Source organism: Urocitellus parryii, chromosome 6, assembly GCF_045843805.1.
Source record: "Urocitellus parryii isolate mUroPar1 chromosome 6, mUroPar1.hap1, whole genome shotgun sequence".
In the NCBI taxonomy this organism is placed as follows: Eukaryota; Metazoa; Chordata; class Mammalia; order Rodentia; family Sciuridae; genus Urocitellus; species Urocitellus parryii.
Genome location: NC_135536.1, coordinates 110,197,337 through 110,219,079, shown reverse-complemented (window position 1 = coordinate 110,219,079; position 21,743 = coordinate 110,197,337). Strand labels below are relative to the sequence as shown.

General features: G+C 50.0%; 1 protein-coding gene across 5 annotated transcripts in view; it reads left to right on the top strand.

Annotated features, from left to right (window-relative positions):
- Nucleotides 1-21,743, top strand: part of Megf11 (multiple EGF like domains 11) — a 205,303-nt gene that overhangs the window by 176,161 nt on the left and 7,399 nt on the right. For 2 of the 5 annotated variants that reach the window (XM_026384875.2, XM_077799504.1), the window contains 8 exons: nt 503-605; nt 6,020-6,166; nt 6,503-6,637; nt 11,070-11,198; nt 12,192-12,320; nt 12,798-12,926; nt 13,469-13,597; nt 14,995-15,231. In XM_026384875.2, coding sequence (XP_026240660.2) covers nt 503-605; nt 6,020-6,166; nt 6,503-6,637; nt 11,070-11,198; nt 12,192-12,320; nt 12,798-12,926; nt 13,469-13,597; nt 14,995-15,231 — 1,138 coding nt within the window. Of the gene's footprint in view, nt 1-502; nt 606-6,019; nt 6,167-6,502; nt 6,638-6,859; nt 6,913-11,069; nt 11,199-12,191; nt 12,321-12,797; nt 12,927-13,468; nt 13,598-14,994; nt 15,232-16,670; nt 16,790-19,053; nt 19,121-19,708; nt 19,811-21,743 lie in introns of those variants that run through there. The other 3 variants (XM_077799502.1, XM_077799503.1, XM_077799505.1) reach the window with 3 other exon arrangements.

Sequence of the window (21,743 nt, the reverse complement as noted above, 5' to 3'; positions counted from 1 at the left end):
TACCTTGAGTGTGTTACTTCCTCTCCCCAACCCCGTTTCCCATCTTTAAAGTGGGAATATAATAGAAGCATCTCATAGTATTGTGAAGATTAAGAGAAATGAGGTATATTAGGCTCTTACTAAAATGGTTACCATATTTTCCCCCTGAACAAAGAATGAATCATAGCTGTTTCTCACATGGGATCAATGTGTCCCATTTAGCAAAGTGCCCTTTCAGTTACAATTTTAGTTAATAACCATTACAACCTTCTGAGCCTAATCATTGAAAAATGGGGCAGGACCATCAACTCCCCTCTCCAAACCTCATACACCTATTAATGCAACCAGTAATTCTTGGGAGTGACTTTGTGGCCCTGATTACAAAAAGCACCCCCACTGTGCCCCAGTTTCCATGTCTGTTCCTGTGAGGTTATGGCTCTGTCCTGTCATCCAGAGCCAATAGAAATGTGTGCACTTCTAGGAGTCAAAGTCTGACTATTTCCTTGTCCCCCTCTTCTCACAGGATGGCACATTCGGGCTGAACTGCAGTGAACGCTGTGACTGCAGCCATGCTGATGGCTGTGATCCAGTCACAGGCCACTGCTGCTGCCTGGCTGGATGGACAGGTAACTCCTCTGCCTTGCCACTACCCAGGTCCTGAGAAGCTGGCCCCCTATATTCTCTAACTGTTCTTTTTCTCCTCCAATTCCATTCTTCATGTTTCTTGAATGTGCACCATCCCCGTTTTCTGCTCTGGGCTCCAGTTTTGTATTCTGTTCAAGTGAGCAAACACTTCTTGACACCCATGATGTACAGGTTCTGTTCTATAAGCTAGGGACACACTAGCGCGCGCGCGCGCACACACACACACACACACACACACACACACACACAAAACCAGATGGACAGACTTGGGTGTAGGTGTTCAATTTGTAGAGAATATGGCGGAGAGGGGACAAGGGACTCTCTGGAGCTCCACCCCAGAATCCTAATTCCTGGGCCCATCCTAAGCACAAGGTGAACCCATCTGCTTCCCTCCATCCTGAGGCCCCTGAGCGGTTCTGTGAGCCCTGCTCTCCTCTGGCATGCGTGTTCCCCACCTTGGTCACAAGGACCCCTTCTTGCCCAGCTGTGCATGGAGGATGAGCTTTTCAAAACTCAGATGTGTTCACAGCAAGCTCTCAATGCCTTAATGCCTTCCCGTGACTCCTACCTAAAATGCAGGATTCTGTGGCCCTCTGTGTCACTCACTGATCCCAGTCACCAGAGCGCAGGGGTACTTCTTCAGGAACCAACCACCATCCTGATGCCTGGCCTTTGTACCTTCTTTCTGTTGGTCTGGATCACTCCTTTCCCTTCTCCTTACCTGATAGGATCCTATTTTCTTTTCTCATTGATGGAACCCAGATCCTGTGCATGCTGGGTGAGTGCTCTGCCACTGAGCTGCATCCCCAGCCCTGAGGACCCCTTCGGCGTGCCAGGTTTCAAGTTAAAAGCTACTTCCTCTGGAACGGTTCCTCTGGAACAAGGCCTGTGCACTACCTGGCCATGTCCCAAGAGCCCCCACTTGTCAATTCTGATAACCTACCCCTTTCCTTCTGTGGCAGTGCCACATTGTCCTTGAACTCTGAGCTGAGTGTTTTGTTACTGGCCTGCCTAACTTGACCATGGGCTTTGGGAAGGATCTGCCTCATTCCCACCAGCATTGCTGCTCACTGAGTTGGGGATAATAAGATGGTTCAGGACAGAACTTGAGCCAGACTGCCTGGGTTCATGACCTTGGAGGGATCCTAACCTTTCAGGGCCTGAATTCTCCATCCATAAAATGCAGAAAATTATAATCTTCACAGCTAACTACAGGGTCATGTGAAGTTTAAGTGAGTTGGTGCCACAGAGCGCTAAGAGTGCCTGGCACATAAGAAGTGCTCGGTAAAGTGGGCCACAGCACAGGAAGTGCTCAGTAACAGCACATGTGTGAATGGACCCACCAGCCGGTCCCAAGGTGGGCAGCAGCAAAGAGAAAGAAATCCAGTTGCTTCTGGCAGTGTAAGTTCCCATGTAAATAATTCACCTCCGGTTGCTGCCCAGCTTCTGTTCTCCACAACCAGAAAGCTTCCAAGGGCCCCAAACAGGCCTCTGCAGCCTCCCCCACCTGGCTCCCCTGCCCTCTTGACTGCTGCCCCTCAATATATGGGGAGGCTCCAGCCTGGTCACTCTCTGAGCGAGAGCCAAATGGAAATCCACTTTAATTTTTCATTACCTTAATTTCAAGTGAGCTGATCAGATTTTAATGACATCTGGTGCTTAAAAATTCTGTCTTTGATGGACAACCTTTCTGCGAGGCCTCTGCTGTTCTGAAGCTCATTTCCCCAAAGGTGGTCCTGACATCTTTTCAAAGAAGCGATTGATGTCCTGGGGTTTGTCATGCATAAGGAGGCCAAGGAGAGGAAGGGATGGGGAGCGGGTCCAGGCTTGGGCCTCCCCCGACTCAGGGAGCCTGTCCCACCCACCCCTAACCTAAGAAAAGTCAGAGTTTCCTTCCCAGCCGTTGGCTTGTCGCTCAGCACAGGGTCTGGTCTGCCCTGAGGTGTGTCTCCTTCTTCCTCCATAAGCCACAGCTCTCAGTGACTGGCGTTCACTCCACCCTCCCCATAATAGGTACTCACTGAATGCTCACTGAAACAGACCTGAGAGTAGCTGGCTTGGGGCCATATATGTTTTCTCCCCTGGAAATGGAAGAGATTTTAAAGATTGTCTGCTGCAGCCTTCTTCAGCTACAGTTGAGGAAACATCTGGGTCTCATGACAGGGGTGCCAACAAGACGGGAGACCCAGGATGCCATTCCGTGGGAGAGCCTTTAACTCATTCAACTAGCAGTTATTGACTCAAGCAGTTACCAAGACTTTACCTGACAGTGCCTCACTCCCAGCACCGACCCAGGCTCAGTGGCAAAATTCAGCCCCAGTCCTGAGTACCAAGTATGTGCCAACACTGTGCTGGGCACCAGATGATCAAGGCAGCACCCTGCCCCTGAGGAGTGCCTCGGAGAGCAGGGCCAGGATATCAGTAAGCGTTCATCCTCATCTTCAGATTGCTGGCAGGGAGAGGGGATTCATGTATATCAAACTTTCAAGTAACAGAGACAACTGTATGCCTCTATCAAACAGAAGTTTGAATCCCTGGGCAGAATCCAGGAAGACTTCCTGGAAGAGAGCCCTAAGGGCCTTGAAGGGGTGTGGACTGCTAAGTGGCTGGCCCTGTGGCATGATCTAGGGATCACAGCATGTGGATCCTCAGCTTTACCCATGATGGGTAGAGAAGGGGGGTCCTGAAAACTAAAATAATGTGATTCCCTTGAGTAAGGAGGAAAGAATCTCTAACAGATTATTATCCCTGCTCAACTATGGGGGAGGAAGCTGCTTCTTTAGAAGCTGTAGCTGGGAGCTTGCCACAAGGACAAGGCCAGACCCTCCAGTGGGTCTGGGCAATCCAGCTGCAGAGTAAGTCCCTTCTGGTACTGGGCACTCCCCACAGGAGGCCCCTTTGACCCTTCTTCCCACTGAAATGCCAATTTTAAGCTCCAGAGAGCTCTTAGGACACATAGGACCTCAAACAGGAACCCTACTCCCCTAGAACCAGGCCCATAATATAATGCTTGTCAAATCCTGGAGCCCAGTGGGCCCTTGCAGCTACCTGCAGTCTGAGCATCAGCACCACACACTCGTGGGTCCCTGTCTAGGACCCTTTCTCAACACAAACACTCTGAGGATCCCATACATGGGAGTAGCTATACCTTTAACAGCAATGACTGGAAAACACAGGAGCAACAAGCTGTCATGAATCCAGTGGCACTTTTGTGAATGTTGTTTAGAGGATCACCATCGATACATGGTTTTAGAAAAGGGCAGCATCTGTGTGACACACCTGCTGTGGCCAGGCTGCAGAGAGCACAGGTGGGATCAGGGCCCCATCAGACAGCCACACTCTGCCCCCGCCCAGCATGCCTCCGGAGGGGCGGCAAGTCTTCTGCTGCAGCGTAGATCAGGGTTTTCATCAAGCACAGGCGAAGGAATTCCTTAGGGCAGATTACAATTTTCCACATGTAGTCAGCCTTCTGGATCCATGGAATCTGCATCCAAAGTTTCAACCACCGGCAGACAGAAAATATCTAAAAAACCAAATTGCATCTCTACCAAACATGTACAATCTTTACACTGCATTTACACCATATTAGGTATTGTAAGTAATCTAGAGAGTGAAAGTATTTGAGATGTGTGTTTCTTACACTTTGTATGTTTTATTTTTGGCGGGAGGGTACCGGGGATTAAACTCAGGAGCACTTGACCACTGAGCCACATCTCCAGCCCTATTTTGCATTTTATTTAGAGTTAAGGTTTTACCAAATTGCTTAGCACCTTGCTTTTGTTGAGGCTGGCTCTGAACTTGTGATCCTCCTACCTCAGCCTCCTGAGGCACTGGGATTACAGGCATGCACCACCATGCTGGCCTCTCAAATGTTTTCTTATATGCAAATACTGTGCTATTTTACATAAAGGACTTGAGCATCCTTGGATTTGGATATCCCTCATGGATACTGAGGAATGGCTGTACCTAGAGAAGGGGAAACGTTGAACAATTTTGTGGTTTCCCCTTCCCCAGGGCTAAGTCAGTTGCCTGAGCAGGTTCACCTCTCAGGCACCTGAAACTCCATGAGAGAAACCACCATCGATGGGGAAAATATGGCCAATGTGGCTGCTCCCTGCCATTTCTCAAAAAGTGGCATTTCTCCCTAAACCCACCCCACCACCACACTGCTTCAAAACTGAGGCATTCCAGGGAGGGACAGCACCACCGACCACTGGACCGAGGGTGAGGAAAGCCTGCACATCCCCTGCTTCCCGCAGCCAGGTGGGTCTGTGCAATTCCAGGTGCTTCCAAATTGGTCCCTCTGCTCTCCTGCTGCTGTGAGGGCTGACTCCTCCTTCACTGGGTCTGAGTGTCTTTCTCCCGCTTTCATTCTCTTCCTCACAGTCCCCATCCTTTTAACAAGGCAGACAGGGTTTAAAAACTAATTCTGCCCCTCTCGGAGCCTCTGATGTTCACCTTCCAAAGCCCAGGTGGTCCCTGGGCCCTGCAGCCGCCCTTCCAATAATGCTGTCAGCCAAAGCCTCCCACCAGCGAGGAAACCCCACCCCAGAGCTGAGCATCCAGCCTCAGGCATTTAAAATTCCATCTTTGCCTTCAGGCTGAAATCACTGCAGCACAGACTTCCTCTACCTGAGCTTTAAAAAACTGCAGAGGGCTTTCTTTCCTATTAAGGTATTTTATCTACTCCCCCATAGGCTGCTATTTGTCAAATGAAGGTCATTAAATCAATTTGTTGGGTTACAACTAGTATTTAAAAAAATAGTTGGTTTCTTTTAGATGTATGTATGTAATATGTTATAAAATATATACTATACTGAGGACTGTGGTCAAGAGAATATGAAAAGACCTCACCCACTCTCGGAGCCCCTGCCTGGGTTGGTTGGCTGGAACCCAGGAATGACTGGCTGACACTGGTGGGCAAGTAGCTCAGCTCCAGCCCCAGTGCCCCCATGGAGGCACTCACTTGCCCAGAGCCGGTTTCTCTTGGACCTGTTCTTGATGCCAGCTAAGGTGTCAAAGATGGAGGCAGCTCTTCATCATCTGGTCCCTTAAGTTTCACAACATCATCTCCTGCTATGCCCTCTTTAGAACTTTCTGGTTCAGTTACTTCGTGTTCTGTGTAAGTTCTCTCAAGGTGTGGTGCTTTGTCCTGCTCTTTGCAAGCCTGGTTTCCTCTCCCTGGTCAATTCTTCCTAGACTTTTGGAAGTCTGTTGGGGCCTCACCTCTTCCTGGAAGCTCTCCATGACCAGCTGTACCCTGCTGGGCTTCTTCTCCACACCCCCAATCGCACTGTGCTTGCCTCTGCCTCTTCATACTGCATTGTCCACCCCTCCATTCTTTCCTCTACCCTCACCCATCTACCACTGACTGCAGTCTGCCTCTGGCCCACAGGCATCCGCTGTGACAGCACATGTCCACCCGGTCGCTGGGGTCCCAACTGCTCCGTCTCCTGCAGCTGTGAGAACGGGGGCTCCTGCTCTCCAGAGGACGGGAGCTGCGAATGCGCGCCTGGCTTCCGAGGACCCTTATGCCAGAGAAGTAAGGCTGCGCCCTGGCCCCAGAGACCCAGTTGGTACCACCTGAGGGAGGCTGGGCTCTTGGAGTCAATCTCCTTCTTTCCCCTCCCTTTGGTCCCCTCTCTCCCTGCACTGACTGTTTTGTCCCCAATTCAGGGCCAGCCTAGCTCCTTGGTTAAAAACAGGACCAGACCACAGTTCCTCCCTCCACGAAGGGATGGGCTGTCCCAGGTGTGGGGAAGATGCAGCTTTCCTGCCTTTCTGAGGCGCCTCTCTTCACTATAATATGGGATGGGAGGGGTGGCCAAGCTTTCTGAGGCACTGGGGCTGCTGACCACTATCTCCCCTTCACCCTTAGTCTGCCCCCCTGGATTCTATGGCCACGGCTGCACCCAGTCTTGTCCCCTCTGCGTGCACAGCAGTGGGCCCTGCCACCACATCAGTGGCCTCTGTGAGTGCCTCCCAGGATTCTCCGGAGCCCTCTGCAACCAAGGTACTGTCTCTAAGGGGAAGGCACAGGGCAGGGAGCGGGTCCTGGGAGGGAAAAGACAGAAAAGAGAGGGCTTGGGGTTCCCCTCCTATTCTGTGATGGCAGCTCCTTCCCTCTTCAGGGCTCAATTCCAATAACCGAGCACTGCATGGCATGAGACAAAGTCATCCTGCATTTAAAGGAACAGGCGTAAAGAGGTGAAATGACTAGTCTGTGGTCTCCCAGCTAGCGAGTGGCAGAAACAACTTCTGGCTCCAACACCCTCACCAAGGGGATGAAAGATGAAATAAGCATAGAAAAGATCCATTGCAGGCATCGACTGATTATGCGGATTGCCCAGTGGTAAAAGGCAGAGGACTCTGGGAGAGCATTGCCAGTCCCTCTCCACATGCTTTCATATCAGCCTCAAAACCCTTCACAACATCAACTCCAGGGCCACTGCACTCCACGGGAGTGGAGAGCCTACTTGCTTTGCTGTGGTGCTATACTAGTTATCTGTGGGGAAATGCCTCACTTTGTGACACTTGCAGGTGTCACCATGGTTGATTTCAAAGTACCAATGGTTTAACACCACTCACAAACTTCCTCCACATGAACAACCAGAGAAAAGGTAGGCACTGGGCTCCAGAACACACCATTCCTTGCTTGGGACTTAGGCAAAGGCAGTGTGGATCTGGAGGACGCTCCGTGCACTATGCAGGTCTTAGCTGGGCTTTTAGTCTGTGAAGGAAGAGAGGCACCCTGGTGGCAGAAACTGCCTAGACAAAGAAGAGAGGCCTGGACCTGCTATCACCCAGCAGTAGGGAATGGCTGAAGGAGGTGGAAGCTAGAGATGGGAAAAGGGACTGGGAAGGTAGGCTGGGGCCTTCGGAAGAGCTCTGAATGCAATCCTGAACCCCACCTGGCAAAATTTGCACTCTAACCCTTAAGGAGTGAAAGGATCTTAGGATAATGTAAACTTAGAGCTAAAAGCAACTTCAAGGTCACCCAGGCAAGAATCTCATCTGGCCTCGGTTTAAATACTTCTCTTGACTGAGAGTTCACCACCTCCCAGGGGAACCCATTCTTTTGATGAATAATCACTGCTGAGCTGGGCTATTTAAGTCTGCGGGCCGTTAATATGTATGAGTGGAAAGTTTACTCCATGATGCTTTGAGGTCATGAGAAGTTTGGGCCCCAGGGAAACATATGTGACAGTTTCATTTGCTTGCAACCCTCCTAGGACAGTTCAATCATCACCTGACATGTTGAGGTTTACTTATTAAACTTAGGAGACCCAGCCGTCAATACTGATAGGTCTGGTCTAAATTAGGACCTAACCCGCTGAGGAGTAACTCCCGCATCCTGCATTGTCTGATTTATCGCCCACTGGCCTAATGAGTATTTTCCACATACAGATCTAATAGAGTTTGCTATTAATGGCAACTGCCCTGGTTAAGCCTCAAACCTTGTAAAAAATTGAACTGACACTTTCTAATGACTGGCTTTCCAGAGAGTTACAAATTACAGACACTGCTTCTGCAGAATCATTAAACATAGATTAAATATAACCAGATGTTTTCTTTCCACCAGCCCCCCTTCTCTCCAGCACCCTTACTCTTGATTCAACTAAGAAGTCAACCAATTAACGTATTAGATGGTCACATTAGCAGCTCTGTGGGCAAACATGTTGCCATATGTGTGTGAGAAAGACTTCAAAGACTGTCTTGTTAGAGAAGTTCAGAGTTGTTTGGGGGATAGGGGAGTGAAGCTACTTGGGCACCCCAAAGAACCAGGGCTGGATGCGGATTCTCCAAATAGAGCACCTCCTTGAGACAGGGAAGAAGAGTCTAGGTGACTTGCTCTTAAGGAAGCTGAAGGTGGAGGTGGAACTGCACACAGGTGGGACGTGTGTCTGCCTTCTGGCAGTAGACCTGCCTGGACAGGGGTTTGCCAGGGGAAGCACAGGGCCCAGGATCAGCCAGCCTGCCTATAGCTGAGCCTTCTCATCCCCATTTCAAAAATGAGGAAATGGAGACCCAGAGGGGTGATGTGGTTTGCTCAAAAGTACTTAATCAACAAGCAGTAGAACTTCCTAGCTGTGTGACCTTGGGAAAGTTGCTTAAGTTTCCTCATCTGCAAAGTGGAGTTAATAATATGGGAATGATGAGAATACCTAATAATGAAAACATGCCAAGGTTAAGTGAACTAATATTTGTGAAGCACTTTGAACAGTGATGTATATTAATACCATATGTATTTTTGTTGAACATAGAATAAAACTAGGACCCAAACCCAGGGCTTTGGACTGGAGAGTCTGGCCACCAATTCTGCCTTTATTGTGTCCCAACCACTAACCATGTCCAGGGGAGACAGAGGGAATGCAGATCCCTGCCACCAGATGCTCACAATCTGATTGGGGAAGGGCTGACAACATAAAGCAGTATGGTGGGAAGGAGGAGATACCAGGCCAGGGTTTGCGAGACCTAACCCAGGAAGCTACTTGCCTTCAAGTCCTTGATTCTCCGTGTGTCTCAGCCAACTGAGGGCCTCAGGATTCAGGAGCTGCCCTCCCAAGGAAGGCAAGGAAGCCTCTTTTTGGACAGGCTGCTGGGACTGGGCTTTGGGAGGAGCATGCTAAACCGAGAAGAGCTTAAAGGGATAGGGGTCAATCCCAGTAAGGTCCTCTGGAAGATCACTGCTCCCAAGAATGATTTTGGGCATTTTGGAACATTTCCTAAAAGTGTACTGGACATCAGAGTCTGTGCTGGACACTCGGATACAGTAAAGCACCAGAGCCATGTTCCCTGCCCTCAAAGCCTAGTTCAGAGGAGGAAATTCTGAGCTCAGCCTTTCCCAGCAGGACTTGGGAAGCAAGGTCAGTTTATTTCCATACATTCGGCCATTGTGTCGTGATCACCTGCTGCCTTTCCAGGCTTTGTAGGGAACACAGATATGGATGGGGCCCAAGCCTGACCTGAAACAGGCTCACAAGTCTCATAGAAGACTAGGGAAGAAACTACCTGGAAACTGAAACAAGGTCATAGCCACCCAGAACAGAGAAGAGGAGTGAATCCATTAGGATTGAGTTCAGATGTAAGCCTCATAAAATCCAAAATAAGTGGCTTAAAAATAATAAGCATTATTTCCTTCATGTATTTTTTAAAAAATGAAAAGATCTACAAGCAGGCCAATGGGGAATGTTAGGGCAGCTTACAGAGAGAGATGTCAGAATCCCAGGTTCTTTATTCTTCAGAGCTTACCATGGGCCAGACTACAGTCTCATGGCCACACCTAGCTGTTCAGGAGTCCAAGGAATGAAGTCTTTATTCCAGGGGGCCACAGCACAACCAAAACACAAGATTCTAGTTCAAAGGAAGAGACTTAGTATTGACGAACACCTAGCAGTCTACTAGTAACACAGGAATCATGGAAGAGGTACATTTAAGATGAATCTTCTAAGGCAGGGTAGGATGTCCACAGCTGGACACAAGGGTCAGGGGAAAGGCAACGGCTTCAGCAAAGATCCAGAGAAAGGCCTAGGTGCGTTTAGAAAGTGCAATGTGGGAAAGATGGGAGTAATCCAGGACAAGCCAGGTGAGATAGGTTAATGCTGGACTCCAAGACCCCAGAGATTTTTTTCTGGAACAATGGGGTGCTGTTGAAGCTGTGTGAGCAGAGAATAGGGAGGCCATGAAGAGAGTTGTGCTTGAGAAGTAGGGTCAGGGGGTGGACTGCAGGAAACCAGAGATAGGCAGGTACCCAATTAATACTTAGACCTAGTCCCAAAGAGCTTACAGTCTGATTGAGGAAACCTGTCCTTCCTCCAAGATCAAGGAGTGACTCCTCCAGAAGGGGCTATGGCCAAAACTCTAAAGGTGACAAAGTAGAAATGCCATGGAGTACAGGGGAGAACAGGGCCTTTGGGGACCAGAGGACACTAGGCTGAGGCTTGAGGAACAGGTTAGAGGACAGATGGACAGGGACAGACAGCAGGGCCAGTCCTCCAGCAGACAAACTACAGACAGATCTGCCACATTGCATTGGTCCCTCTCCTTCCAGCTATAAGCATCCTCATCCTGTGGCTAGGGGATTGGTGATGCAAACATGTGTGGTGATGCAAAGCTGCAGGCTGGGGAACAGGATAGGGAGCACTGGACTGACAGTCCACAGGGGTAAAGCCCAGCCTCACCACTTCCTGTCTGTGAGACCTAAGTCAAGTGATTCCACCTCTGTGGGCCTCAGCCTGTTCCTATCAAAAAGGATCATAATAGAGCCTTCTGAAGATGGAAACACACTTATATGCAAACAGAGAAGGGTGATAAGGGTGCCATCCAGATCCAAGTCCCCAAGATAGTTGTGGCTGTGGCCCAGGACCCTCTGGGGGTGTAGCTGTGGGTGGTGGCTTTAGGGGTATGAGAGACAGGACAGGTGCCAGGCTACCCTGTGCCCACAGTATGTGCTGGAGGGCACTTTGGGCAGGACTGTGCCCAGCTCTGCTCCTGTGCCAACAATGGGACCTGCAGCCCCATCGATGGCTCCTGCCAGTGTTTTCCTGGATGGATTGGCAAGGACTGCTCACAAGGTAAGCTTCTCCCCATGGGAATACCCCCATCTAGGGTCAGTCCCTGAAACTTCCTTCATTGCCAAGAACCTCTCTGCCCTGGCACCTCTACTCAGGAACAAAATCCCCATTCAGCTCTCTAGTTCACATGAAAAATCACCAGGACTGACCAAGGATGTTTTAACTCCTATTATTAAAGATATTGTTGACAGTACCACGAATGCTATTAATTTTGAGGATTAATACTCCATTAGCACCTGTGTGAGGAGCAGCCCCTGAGTTTGGATGGCATGCTGGAGTTTGGGAAGTAGGCAAGACCAAAGCAGTCACCTTGGGAGGAATGCAGGCCTTCTGTGTGCCCAGTGTGGTGTCCTGGGCATCCTAAGCCTGGACAGGGCCTTATAGAGGCCATTCATGTAAGGTGCACCTAGTCGGATTCAAAGGTAGCATCCCCTTTCCAGGGGGCCCCCAATCTAAGGACAGAGACCTGGCCCCAGCCCTGTGGAGCTCCTCCTCTGATGGGTGAGACCAAGCCAGTAGTCATAAGAGGTCCCAGTTAGATGGTGTGGCCTGAGGGAATTCCATTCTCTTTAGGCAACTTGGGCTCCTTCCTCAGCTCACCAGCTAAGAGGAGAGACAGCCCCTGCCCTGGAAAAGTCCCCACTCTCATGGGAAAGCTAGTGCACACAGTATATTCATATAAGCCCCAGTATTTATTCACATGCTCCAAATCAGGCAGCCCCTGGAGAGGGAGTGTACAAGAGCCCTCTGGGCCTTGCTCAGCAGTCACTGAAGACTAGGAGAGTGGCCAGAGAATCGGGGTCCAGTGAAAATCCTGGGCGACTAGGCTAAGAAGTGAGTTGAGGAAATCTGGGAACAGTGCATCAAGCCCCTGAAAGCCAAGAAATGGTTCTATCCTGGCATCTTGGCTCTGACATGTGCTCCCCTTCCTCTCCCTTTCCATCTGCCCCTCTCTGCCTTGCCCTCACCCTCTGCATCCCACCCACCCCCCAGCTTGCCCACCTGGGTTCTGGGGCTCTGCCTGCTTCCACACATGCAGCTGCCACAACGGGGCCAGCTGCAGCGCTGAGGATGGGGCCTGCCACTGCACTCCGGGCTGGACCGGACTCTTCTGCACACAGCGTAAGCCCCACCTCCTGGCCTCCCAGCCACTCCCAATCCCATGCTGCAGCCTACTGGCCACCGTGAGCATAGTCCAGGCCTGAACAGAGGGAGGGAAGAAGCTGGCCCCAGGGTCTTATTGGACTCAGGGTTCACAGGCCCAAAGTTCTGGAAGGTCAGGGATCTAAGATACCCCAGCAATCACAAAGACCAAGTCCTCCTTGGACAATGGAGAGGAACAGCCTATGGCATACAACAAAGAGATCTGAGTCTGGCCTCTGATTCCAAGACCCCTTTGAAGGAAGAACTACTCAGTCCCACTTCTACCCCTTCAGCAAGAGGGTAGAAAGTGTGGAGACGGCACTGGTCCAGGGTCTCACTAGTCTTTACCCTATGCTCCGTGAAAGAGGAGACTGAGACAGGTCTGGTCCCAGCTGCACCTCCACAGTTGTCCTGACTCTGCAGAAACTCCTGTGACCAGAGATCTTGTTTCTCCAGGTTGCCCAGCAGCATTTTTTGGGAAAGATTGTGGGCGCGTTTGCCAGTGTCAGAATGGTGCCAGCTGTGATCACATCAGTGGCAAGTGCACCTGTCGCACAGGCTTCACTGGGCAGCACTGTGAGCAGAGTAAGTTGCCCCAACCCCTGATCCTGGGTGTTGGGTGCCAGGCCTCAGCCTCCTAAAGGGGCAATGTCCCCCTTGAAGGTCCATTCATTCAAGATTCTGCACCCCCTGCTCGGGTTTTTGGGGTAATTCCTAAGGAAAAACCCAAGGGCTATGTCTACTCTAGTGCTTAAAGAGTTTCCAGGGGAGGGAACTGAGGGCACAGCAAGGGCTGTGTATATAAGGAGTATATAAGGGACTAGAGAAAGGCAGGATCTTCTTGTTTTGTTTAAGTCCCTGTGGCACCCAGCTCAGGGCCTGGCACATGGAAGAAGTATGGGTGAGTGGGTCCTGCCCTCTTCTCCTCTGCCCCATATCCCACCATTCTGGGCTATAAGTGCTCTGTCTACCTCCAATATCTAAACAAAACACAATGGGAGCCTCGGTTAAACAGGCTTCACACCACAGACAGAACTGGCCTGTTGCTGTAGGTAACCCTCCGTGGAATGGGAGGGTTGGGGAATGGCTGCATCTCACTATCTACCCACATTTTTCATGCCACACAGGATGTGCCCCAGGAACCTTTGGCTATGGGTGTCAGCAGCTCTGTGAGTGTATGAACAATGCCACTTGTGACCACGTCACTGGCACCTGTTATTGCAGCCCTGGATTCAAAGGGATCAGGTGTGACCAAGGTAATGCACAGGTGACAGGGTGCATGGGCACTGTGGAGTCTCCATGGAGTTCCAGCTGGACTAGCTGGTATTTTTGAAGAATACTTCCCTCGACTAACATTTGGGAAGAGAGTGGAGGCAGACACCTGTAGACAGACTCCATTTCCCCCTGCTCATCCTTGGCAAATTTCACATGAATCAAGCAAGGGTAAACACAAGCCAGTGTTATGGAGAGGCAACCAGACCAAGTCAGAATATCTGCCAAGTTCTAGTTTTGCCATTACCTGCCAGGTGTCCTTGGGTAGGTCATTTGTTTTTGCTAGGCCTGTTATGTCACATGCAAAGTGGGAAGAGACTTGTCTTGCCCCATGACACAAGATTCCTCTGGAGGCCAAGGGGCTCTACCTTGGCTCCAGCTCTATACAGTCAGGTGACCTTATGGTGCAGCTGCCAGGATCAATTGAGACACTGAGCAAAGGACTCAGGAAAACACCTAGCACATGTGAGCACTCCACACAGGGTGGTTTTGTGTACATAAAACCTTTTATAAAGTGCTACCAACCTGTGAGGGATTATATGATTGTTGGTTTAGGAGATGGGGGAGGAGAATGGGCTCTCAATGACCTGCATTACAGAAAAGGGGTCAGAAGCCATGTTTCCACTGCCGTCTGAGGAGATATCATGGAGAATAGTGCAGCACATTTACTCCCTGGTAATGATGGCTGGCTCTGTTCATTAGCAGCCGGCAGCCAAGGAAGGGTCTAGATGCTTCTGGGTGGCAGGATGGTCCCCCAGACTGAGCATCAGCACAGAGCAGGGGCAAGCCTCACATATAATCAAGAGGTACCTTGTGAGCAGTAATCTAGGCACACAGGTGCAGCACTCCCAGTTTTCATTGCCAGTCTATCACTGGGTGCTCACAACTCCCCTGGGAAGGTGGGGTTACTGTCTCTATGTCACGAGTGAACCAACTCTAAGATGTGTCACAAAGCTGGTGAGCAGGGAAAGGAGCTGACTCCAGTTCTTCCTAGCTGCCAATTACTGGGTGTGTGATCTTGGGCAAGTTACCTCACCTTCTGGTGATTCAATTTTTCATCAGTAGAAAGGGATGAGAATAATCCCTTTTTATTGGGCTGCCACAAAGATTAAGTAACTCTAACTCATTTTTGTGACAGAACAAAATACTCAATAAACGTTATTTTGTTTCACAACCACAGTTACATTTGCTCCTTGCCATGACCCTGGACTCCATTGCCTTTTAGGAGGTTGAAGAAACTGAGGCTCCATGGGGGGTGGGTCACACAGGGATTGAAAAGGACCAATTCCAGTACCAGGTCTTCTACCACTAGAGGGCTTAAAGGAGTCTGGGAGATCTGAAGAGCAAGCCGGACCAGCTCAGGCTCTTCCTCTACCCACAGCTGCCCTCATGATGGAAGAGCTGAATCCCTACACCAAGATCAGTCCAGCTCTGGGTGCAGAGCGGCACTCAGTGGGTGCTGTCACAGGCATTGTCCTCCTGTTGTTCCTCATCGTGGTACTGCTGGGCTTGTTTGCCTGGCGCAGGCGGCGACAGAAAGAGAAGGGGCGGGACCTGGCTCCCCGTGTCTCCTACACACCTGCCATGAGAATGACCAGCACTGACTACTCCCTCTCAGGTAAGGGCTATACCCTGGGTATTCCCTCTTCAATCAGGAGGAACTACACAGCATCCTTGCAGACACCCAGGTTTAATGAAGACGGTTGTGCCTGCAGTGCTGGTGGCTGGGTCTGGGTGTGGTCACCTCCAGATGCGGGTGGGAAGTGAGAGCCTACCTGAAAAGGTACATGGAGCTCTAAGCATTATCATTTCCTGGATCCCCAACTCTGAGCAGCTACGGTTGGTATTTCCTGGTCCTATTTCCCCACAGGTTCCCCATCCTAAGCTTCACCCAGGGGTACCTATACTAAGCAGTAGCTTTCCTAAGCTCTCCAAAAGAATGTCTCCCCAGCCCCATGCCTCTGCCTTGCAGGAGGCTAGGCCTTAGGCTCTAGTGCCCAGGCTCTGTACATTTCATTTTTCCTGGTGATGGCTCAGGCCAACCTTCCCTGAGGCAGGAGGGCCCTATTAGTCCAGTAGAAGAGGGTGTTCACAGATGTGGTGACACCTCCAATGGGCATTCTCCCTGGGAGTCCAAGTCGGGTGTATGTATGGTGATCCTGGGCCAGATTCTCTCTCTCCCCTTAACCTGGACTGTCGCCTTGGAGATAAGGCTTTTTGCTTCATATTTAGCTTAACAGTAGAAGCCAAAATGCTCTGAAAAATGCTCATAATCCTGGGTCAGGAGAGGCTGGGCCTGCCTGGGTGAGCACAGGACAGCTCACTGCAGCTGCCTCCAGTTTATGGCAGACCTCCAGCCTCCCGTATTTTGTACTTAAGAGAATCCAGACCTTTAGCCATTCCTACTGTGTCACCTGCTGTTTGCCAGCTCAATGCTAGGGGCTTCAGGATAGACAGGTGGCCTAGGTACAGCCCCCTGCCTTCAAAGAACTCCTAGCCTACATGCTTCAGCCAATGTCAACAGCCTCTGATGAAAGCCCAAACCCACAGAGATTTGGGTGTTTTCTTCTTTGACCATAATGAGTAAGGCTGGCTGGGTTTTCTCATACCGTTCCTCTGGTATTCCCCAGCTCTATGGAAAGGTCATGGAATCCTCAAGAGAAAAGGGCTGGGGTCAAGAGGAGTGGGATTCTCTGTATGGGGTCTGACCCTAGGGGTAGGCAGGAAAAGGTTGGCCCCATCCTAAATAGCAACCCAGGGACAAGTGAGGCCATCAGGGCCAACATTTCTCAACAGGTTCCAACTGAGAGTATCACCCTCTACACACTGGTGAGCCTGACTTGCATTCTGCATGCTGCAGAAGGGCTGGCATGAGGGAGGCAGCAAACCAGGCTCTCCAGATTTCCATAGGGTAGTGGGTGCCAGGAAGCTGGGAGAAGGGGAACTGGTCACTTTGCAGGGCACTCTCAAGGCTGCCCAACCCAAGCATTACTTTTGGGGGTGTCTAATGCCAGGGGGAGGTATGTGATGGAATATGGCACCTTGTTCTCTTCCCAGATTTGTCTCAAAGTAGCAGCCATGCCCAGTGCTTTTCCAATTCCAGCTACCACGCACTGGCGTGCGGGGGGCCTGCCACCAGCCAGGCCAGCACTCTGGACAGGAACAGCCCCACCAAGGTACCGGGCCCCTAAATCCCCAGTCCCCATCCACTGTTCTCTCATTTAGCCTTCACCTCTGCCCATGTGGAACTAATTCATTAAGAGCAGGCTTGGGATTCATGGTACATGTAAACACAGAATCATGTAATGAGAGCATGTATGTGGAGCCAAGTGTACTGTAATCAGCAGGCATCACATGTAACCAATCTACAGCATCACTGTATGTAACATACCCCTGCACCTTGTGTGGAACCAATTGGTATCAAGTCATTTAATCATCATATGTAGCTTTCTTGTTACATATAACCATGTATATTCTATTTAGACACCTTTGCCAACATCAACACATAATCAAAACACTATACTACCTACCACAAATCACTACAGAATGTTAGCAATACAATGTGTGTAACCAGCACAATATACCATTACTCAGGTAACCACTCAATGTTTTTTGAACTTGAACATACCGTGTCATCAGTACACACCATTTGTTGCAATCTGAACCAACACAAGAGATGTGTAACTCAAACATCAGCCATAGCCAGTGTCCACTTCGACAGGGAGTTGGGCAGATTGTGCACTCTCCTGGATGGGGCCTTCCCTGACAGCTCCCAGCAAAACCCTGGTTGATGGCACAGCAAGATGATCTTAGTCACAGGCCTTTGGGCAGGGCTGTCTCAGTACATCTGTTTATAGATAATAGTAGTGTGCCCCCTTAATGTGCTAGTATGTGACCAGGCACTGGGAGAGAGAATGAGGACAAATAGACCCAAGAACAAGGAATAATGGGTTCATGCTACAAACCTCCTGACACCTATGTATGTGCCCACATATACATGTACACATACACACACACACACACACACACACACACACACACACACACACACACACACCAGCAGAGCCATTTTGAGGAATGAGCAGTTCCAGGACTCCTGGCTTCCTATAACATCCATTCTGGGCCAGGAACATAGCTTTCATATTCCAGGCCACTGACTTGGAGCTCTAGGAATTCCACACTCCTTGTCTGCCCCCTGAAGAATAACCACCAGTCCACAGACTTGGGAGTACTAGAGCCTAAACCCCACAGCAATGCTAACAAAGACTCTGTACAGCCTCAAGCAACCAGTCAAGGCACCATCCTCTAACCCCTCCCAGCCTGTTTTCCTATGAACAGGAGTGCTGCATGTGGGGTACCTGGAGGCCCCCTTGTAAAGTCTATGGCCATCAACCCCACACATAGTCCACTAGCACTGGCCACTTTGTGTGTATGTCCCTTTTGTTCAGACCTCTGTTCCCAGCTTTACCTTTAGACTTGTTTGAGTAGCTGGGATCTTAAGAAAATTTGGAGTTTCCCAGTAGGAGACCACATTACCAAGGCTGCATCAGGCTAGAGGCAAAAGACACTAGAAATGAAAGACAATGGCATTCTTGGCCTCAATTTACAAGGAAGCACCTTTCAGAAAGGGGCCAAAGTTACTGCAGAGTGCCCTACTGGGTATTCTGACTCTCTGGCTCATCTCACCTCATCCCCAAGTGCTTCTACATGATCAAGGACCCCTCAATGTGGCAGAAAGGGATATAGCAGAAGCAACAAGCTATGGCAACATCAAAAGGACACCAGACTGGGAGCTGAGGTCAGAGTTCTAGACTCAGCTCTGCCACTGACTCCTTGTGTGTCCTCAAGCAAAGCTCAAAGCCAGAACTCAGGTCCCCGTGTGTGAGATGAGGATAACATGCTTGCCTCATATGAAGGGTGGCTGTGAGGTGTAGGGAGAATTGAACATAAGCCTCCAGACTTCCTGCTCTGAGGCTTTCCCTTCGTCATATGAAAGGGAGACTATCATGCGTCCCAGGTCAGGTGGCAAGCACTGTGGGCAGCTTTGACACCTACCTCTGTGGTGGCAATGGCCTCATGTTACAGTTGAGGCACTTCCAGAGCCCCTTTCGTGCAGCTTAGCCCTACCCCTGAAAGGCGCTTACTTGCTTCAAGCCTTCTTGGCCATTGGGAGGCCCTGCTCCTGCCCTCTCCCTTGCCACAAGAGCCTGGGAATCCTATAACTTCAACCTGACAGTGTAGACGGGGGATGTTCTGTTCCCATTGGCCTCAGCCACAATATGGTGACTCAAGACCCTATTTTGGTTCTCATTTAGTACTTCCCTCCCCTCTGAGTCCAAAATCATCACAGGAGTGGGTGTGCTGAGGTGGAACCAAGTGACGGCTGGGGAGGGAACCTGGGGGAACTAGGTATTAACTGGCTTTCCTACTCTCCAAACAGCTCAGTAACAAGTCCCTTGACAGAGACACAGCAGGCTGGACCCCCTACAGCTATGTGAACGTGTTAGGTCAGTAGTGGTTTCAGTCTGGTTCCCCTCATCATGATCCATCGTTTTCTTCTTCCATGTTGAGAGGGCCCTAACCCAGCTCAAAGGGAGAAGGTTGTAAGTCCTGAGCACAGTTTGCCCCAGGGAGAATGGGACAAGGAGAAACCCAAGCAAATGAAGCCCAGGACTCCCTTAATTTCTGTAACAGATTATAAGGAGTGGGTGGTTATGACCCTGGGACCACAAAGGAAGACAGGTAGGGCTGGAATATGGGGATTCTAGATGGAAGCAAAAGGTCTGCTCACCGTCTGGGATAAAGACTTTTGTCTGACCCAGGCCCTACCAAAGTGCTCCTTTCAAGGGCTTCCTCCCTGTGCCCTGTATGGGGTGGAGGTGGGAGGTATGGGGGAAACAAGGCAGATGGCCTTGGCTCTCTAGCAGATACCCTGCTCCATCAGCCCTGGCCCCTTTGGACTTTACACATTGAGGCCTTGATTCCTTCTAGGCTGCTCCACCCTGACCCTTGCCTCCTCAGATACTTCCCACCCCCTCTTCCTACCACACCAGGCCCCAGAAATAATGGCTCCTCCCTGTCATTCCTCTCACTAGACTCCCATTTCCAGATCAGTGCCCTGGAGGCCAGGTACCCGCCCGAGGACTTCTACATTGAACTTAGACACCTCAGCCACCACGCTGAGCCACACTCGCCAGGTCAGATGCCCCAGACCTACCCTCCACCCTCTCAGACCAGACCCAGCCCCTGATCTACTCCCCATCCCTACCTGAGCCACTCCTATGGCCCCAGAAGTCTTGCTTCTGAACCTTCCCCTCCTTCCCAATGCCAATCCAATGCCCAGCCCTAAGAAGGCAATCTGTCTGAATCTTTTCTATCATGGCCAGTAGATGTGGACAAACCTGGCTTGCTTTAGGTGGAAAGGACTCAATATAACTGCACTCCCTGTAGCCCATAAAATGCAACCCTTGGGAAATGGAAAATGGCTTGGGGATGGTGACACCTTTGGAATTCTCCAGTCCCTATTAGTGCAGGTAACAGAGTTTGTTCTCTGACCAAAAAGCCAAAAGTCCCCTAGAGACCCCAGACCCACCAAGGGCAAATTTAAGCATTCCCAGATCACTGGATAGGGTTGCAGAGCAGAAATCTGGGGAAACTGAGGGAGGCTCTGTCAACCAACGCCCTCTGTATTCATATATAAAGCTTGAACCTGGTAGCTTGGGAGAGGTGCAAAAAGGAAATGTGGCAAGTCCTAAAATAGGAGCATGGGGGTAGGAGTTATAGAAGTAGGTATCAAAGGAATGAATAAAATTAATGACCAGAAAATATCTTCTCTAGTCACTGTGTTTTCACAGACTGGTTTCTAGGGCACCCTGGGGCAGGGCCATAAGACACTGGACAACTCTGGGCCCAACCTCAGTTCCAGCTGGCTTCAGGAGCTCAAGGGATATCAAGCAGCTCTACCAACTTCTGAAGGTCCTGGGTCCCGCAGCACTAGAAAGAGCAAAAGTTCTCAATTCATCCACCTACTGAGCCTGCATAGGCAGCAAGTACTCTATACCCATATCCAGATGCTGTGTTTTGTTTTGTTTTGAATTTTTATATGGTGCTGAGGATCAAACCCAGTGCCTCACACATTCGAGGCAAGCGTTCTGCCACTGAGCCACAATCCCAGCCACAGATGCTGTGTTTTTGACTATGGGTATCCCGGAGAGTAGCTGGGACACTCAATAACCCTACCAACTACGCCTCCCTGCCAATACACATGCCACCACCACCTTATATCTCTTTCCACATGAGAGCATCCTCTGGGCTCATGTCAGGACATAGCCAAGCACCACATATTGTCATTTGGCAGCTTACATTCAGGCAGGCTAGTTGGTGGTCAATGGGAGAGAACAGTTGGGGATATCTGGGCCCTAGTTGCAACTCAACTTCTCACTTGCTGGTATGGTCTTAAGCAAGTCTCTGCCACTCTTTGGGGCTCTGTTCTATAAAAAAAAAGAAAAAAATTAACAGCCTAACCACCCTCCTTAAGTTGGGGCAAAGAAATCTCTTGTCTGGTAAAAAGTGCTAGTCTGATACTAGATACTGATATCAAGACTGGTGCAGCCTTGTTTCTGCAGGGCACAGCTTGTAGGCCTTTTAGAAGAATGGCCAACTTGAGAAAAACTTGGGCCTGGTTCTGCTGTATCACTCAGTAATGTGTACACAGCAGTTAGACAGCAATGAAACCCTGCAAATTCAACTTGTGAACTCTGTGGAAGAGAGCAGCAGTGGTCGGTCTTCAGTGTCAGAAACAGGGGAATAGTTAAGTGGAGTCACACTGTATTTTAGTAAGCACCTGCTGCATGCCTTGCTTTATATAATGTCCAAAAAAGCTGGGGACGGGTGGCTTTAACTTTGAGCCAAAGTTATTACTGTCCCAACTTAGAAATACTAGACCAGTTCTTTTCTGAGATCAGCAGTGACAAAATAACCCAAACATGGTCCCTGAAGCTTTATGTCCTGCCTGCCTAAGGATCAGGACCATGCATTGTGGGAACCTAGGAAAAAAAACTGACAGCAAAAGGGAGAAAGAAATTCTTGGAGCTGGAAAAACACCAGTAATACTTTTCAAAAATAAATCTC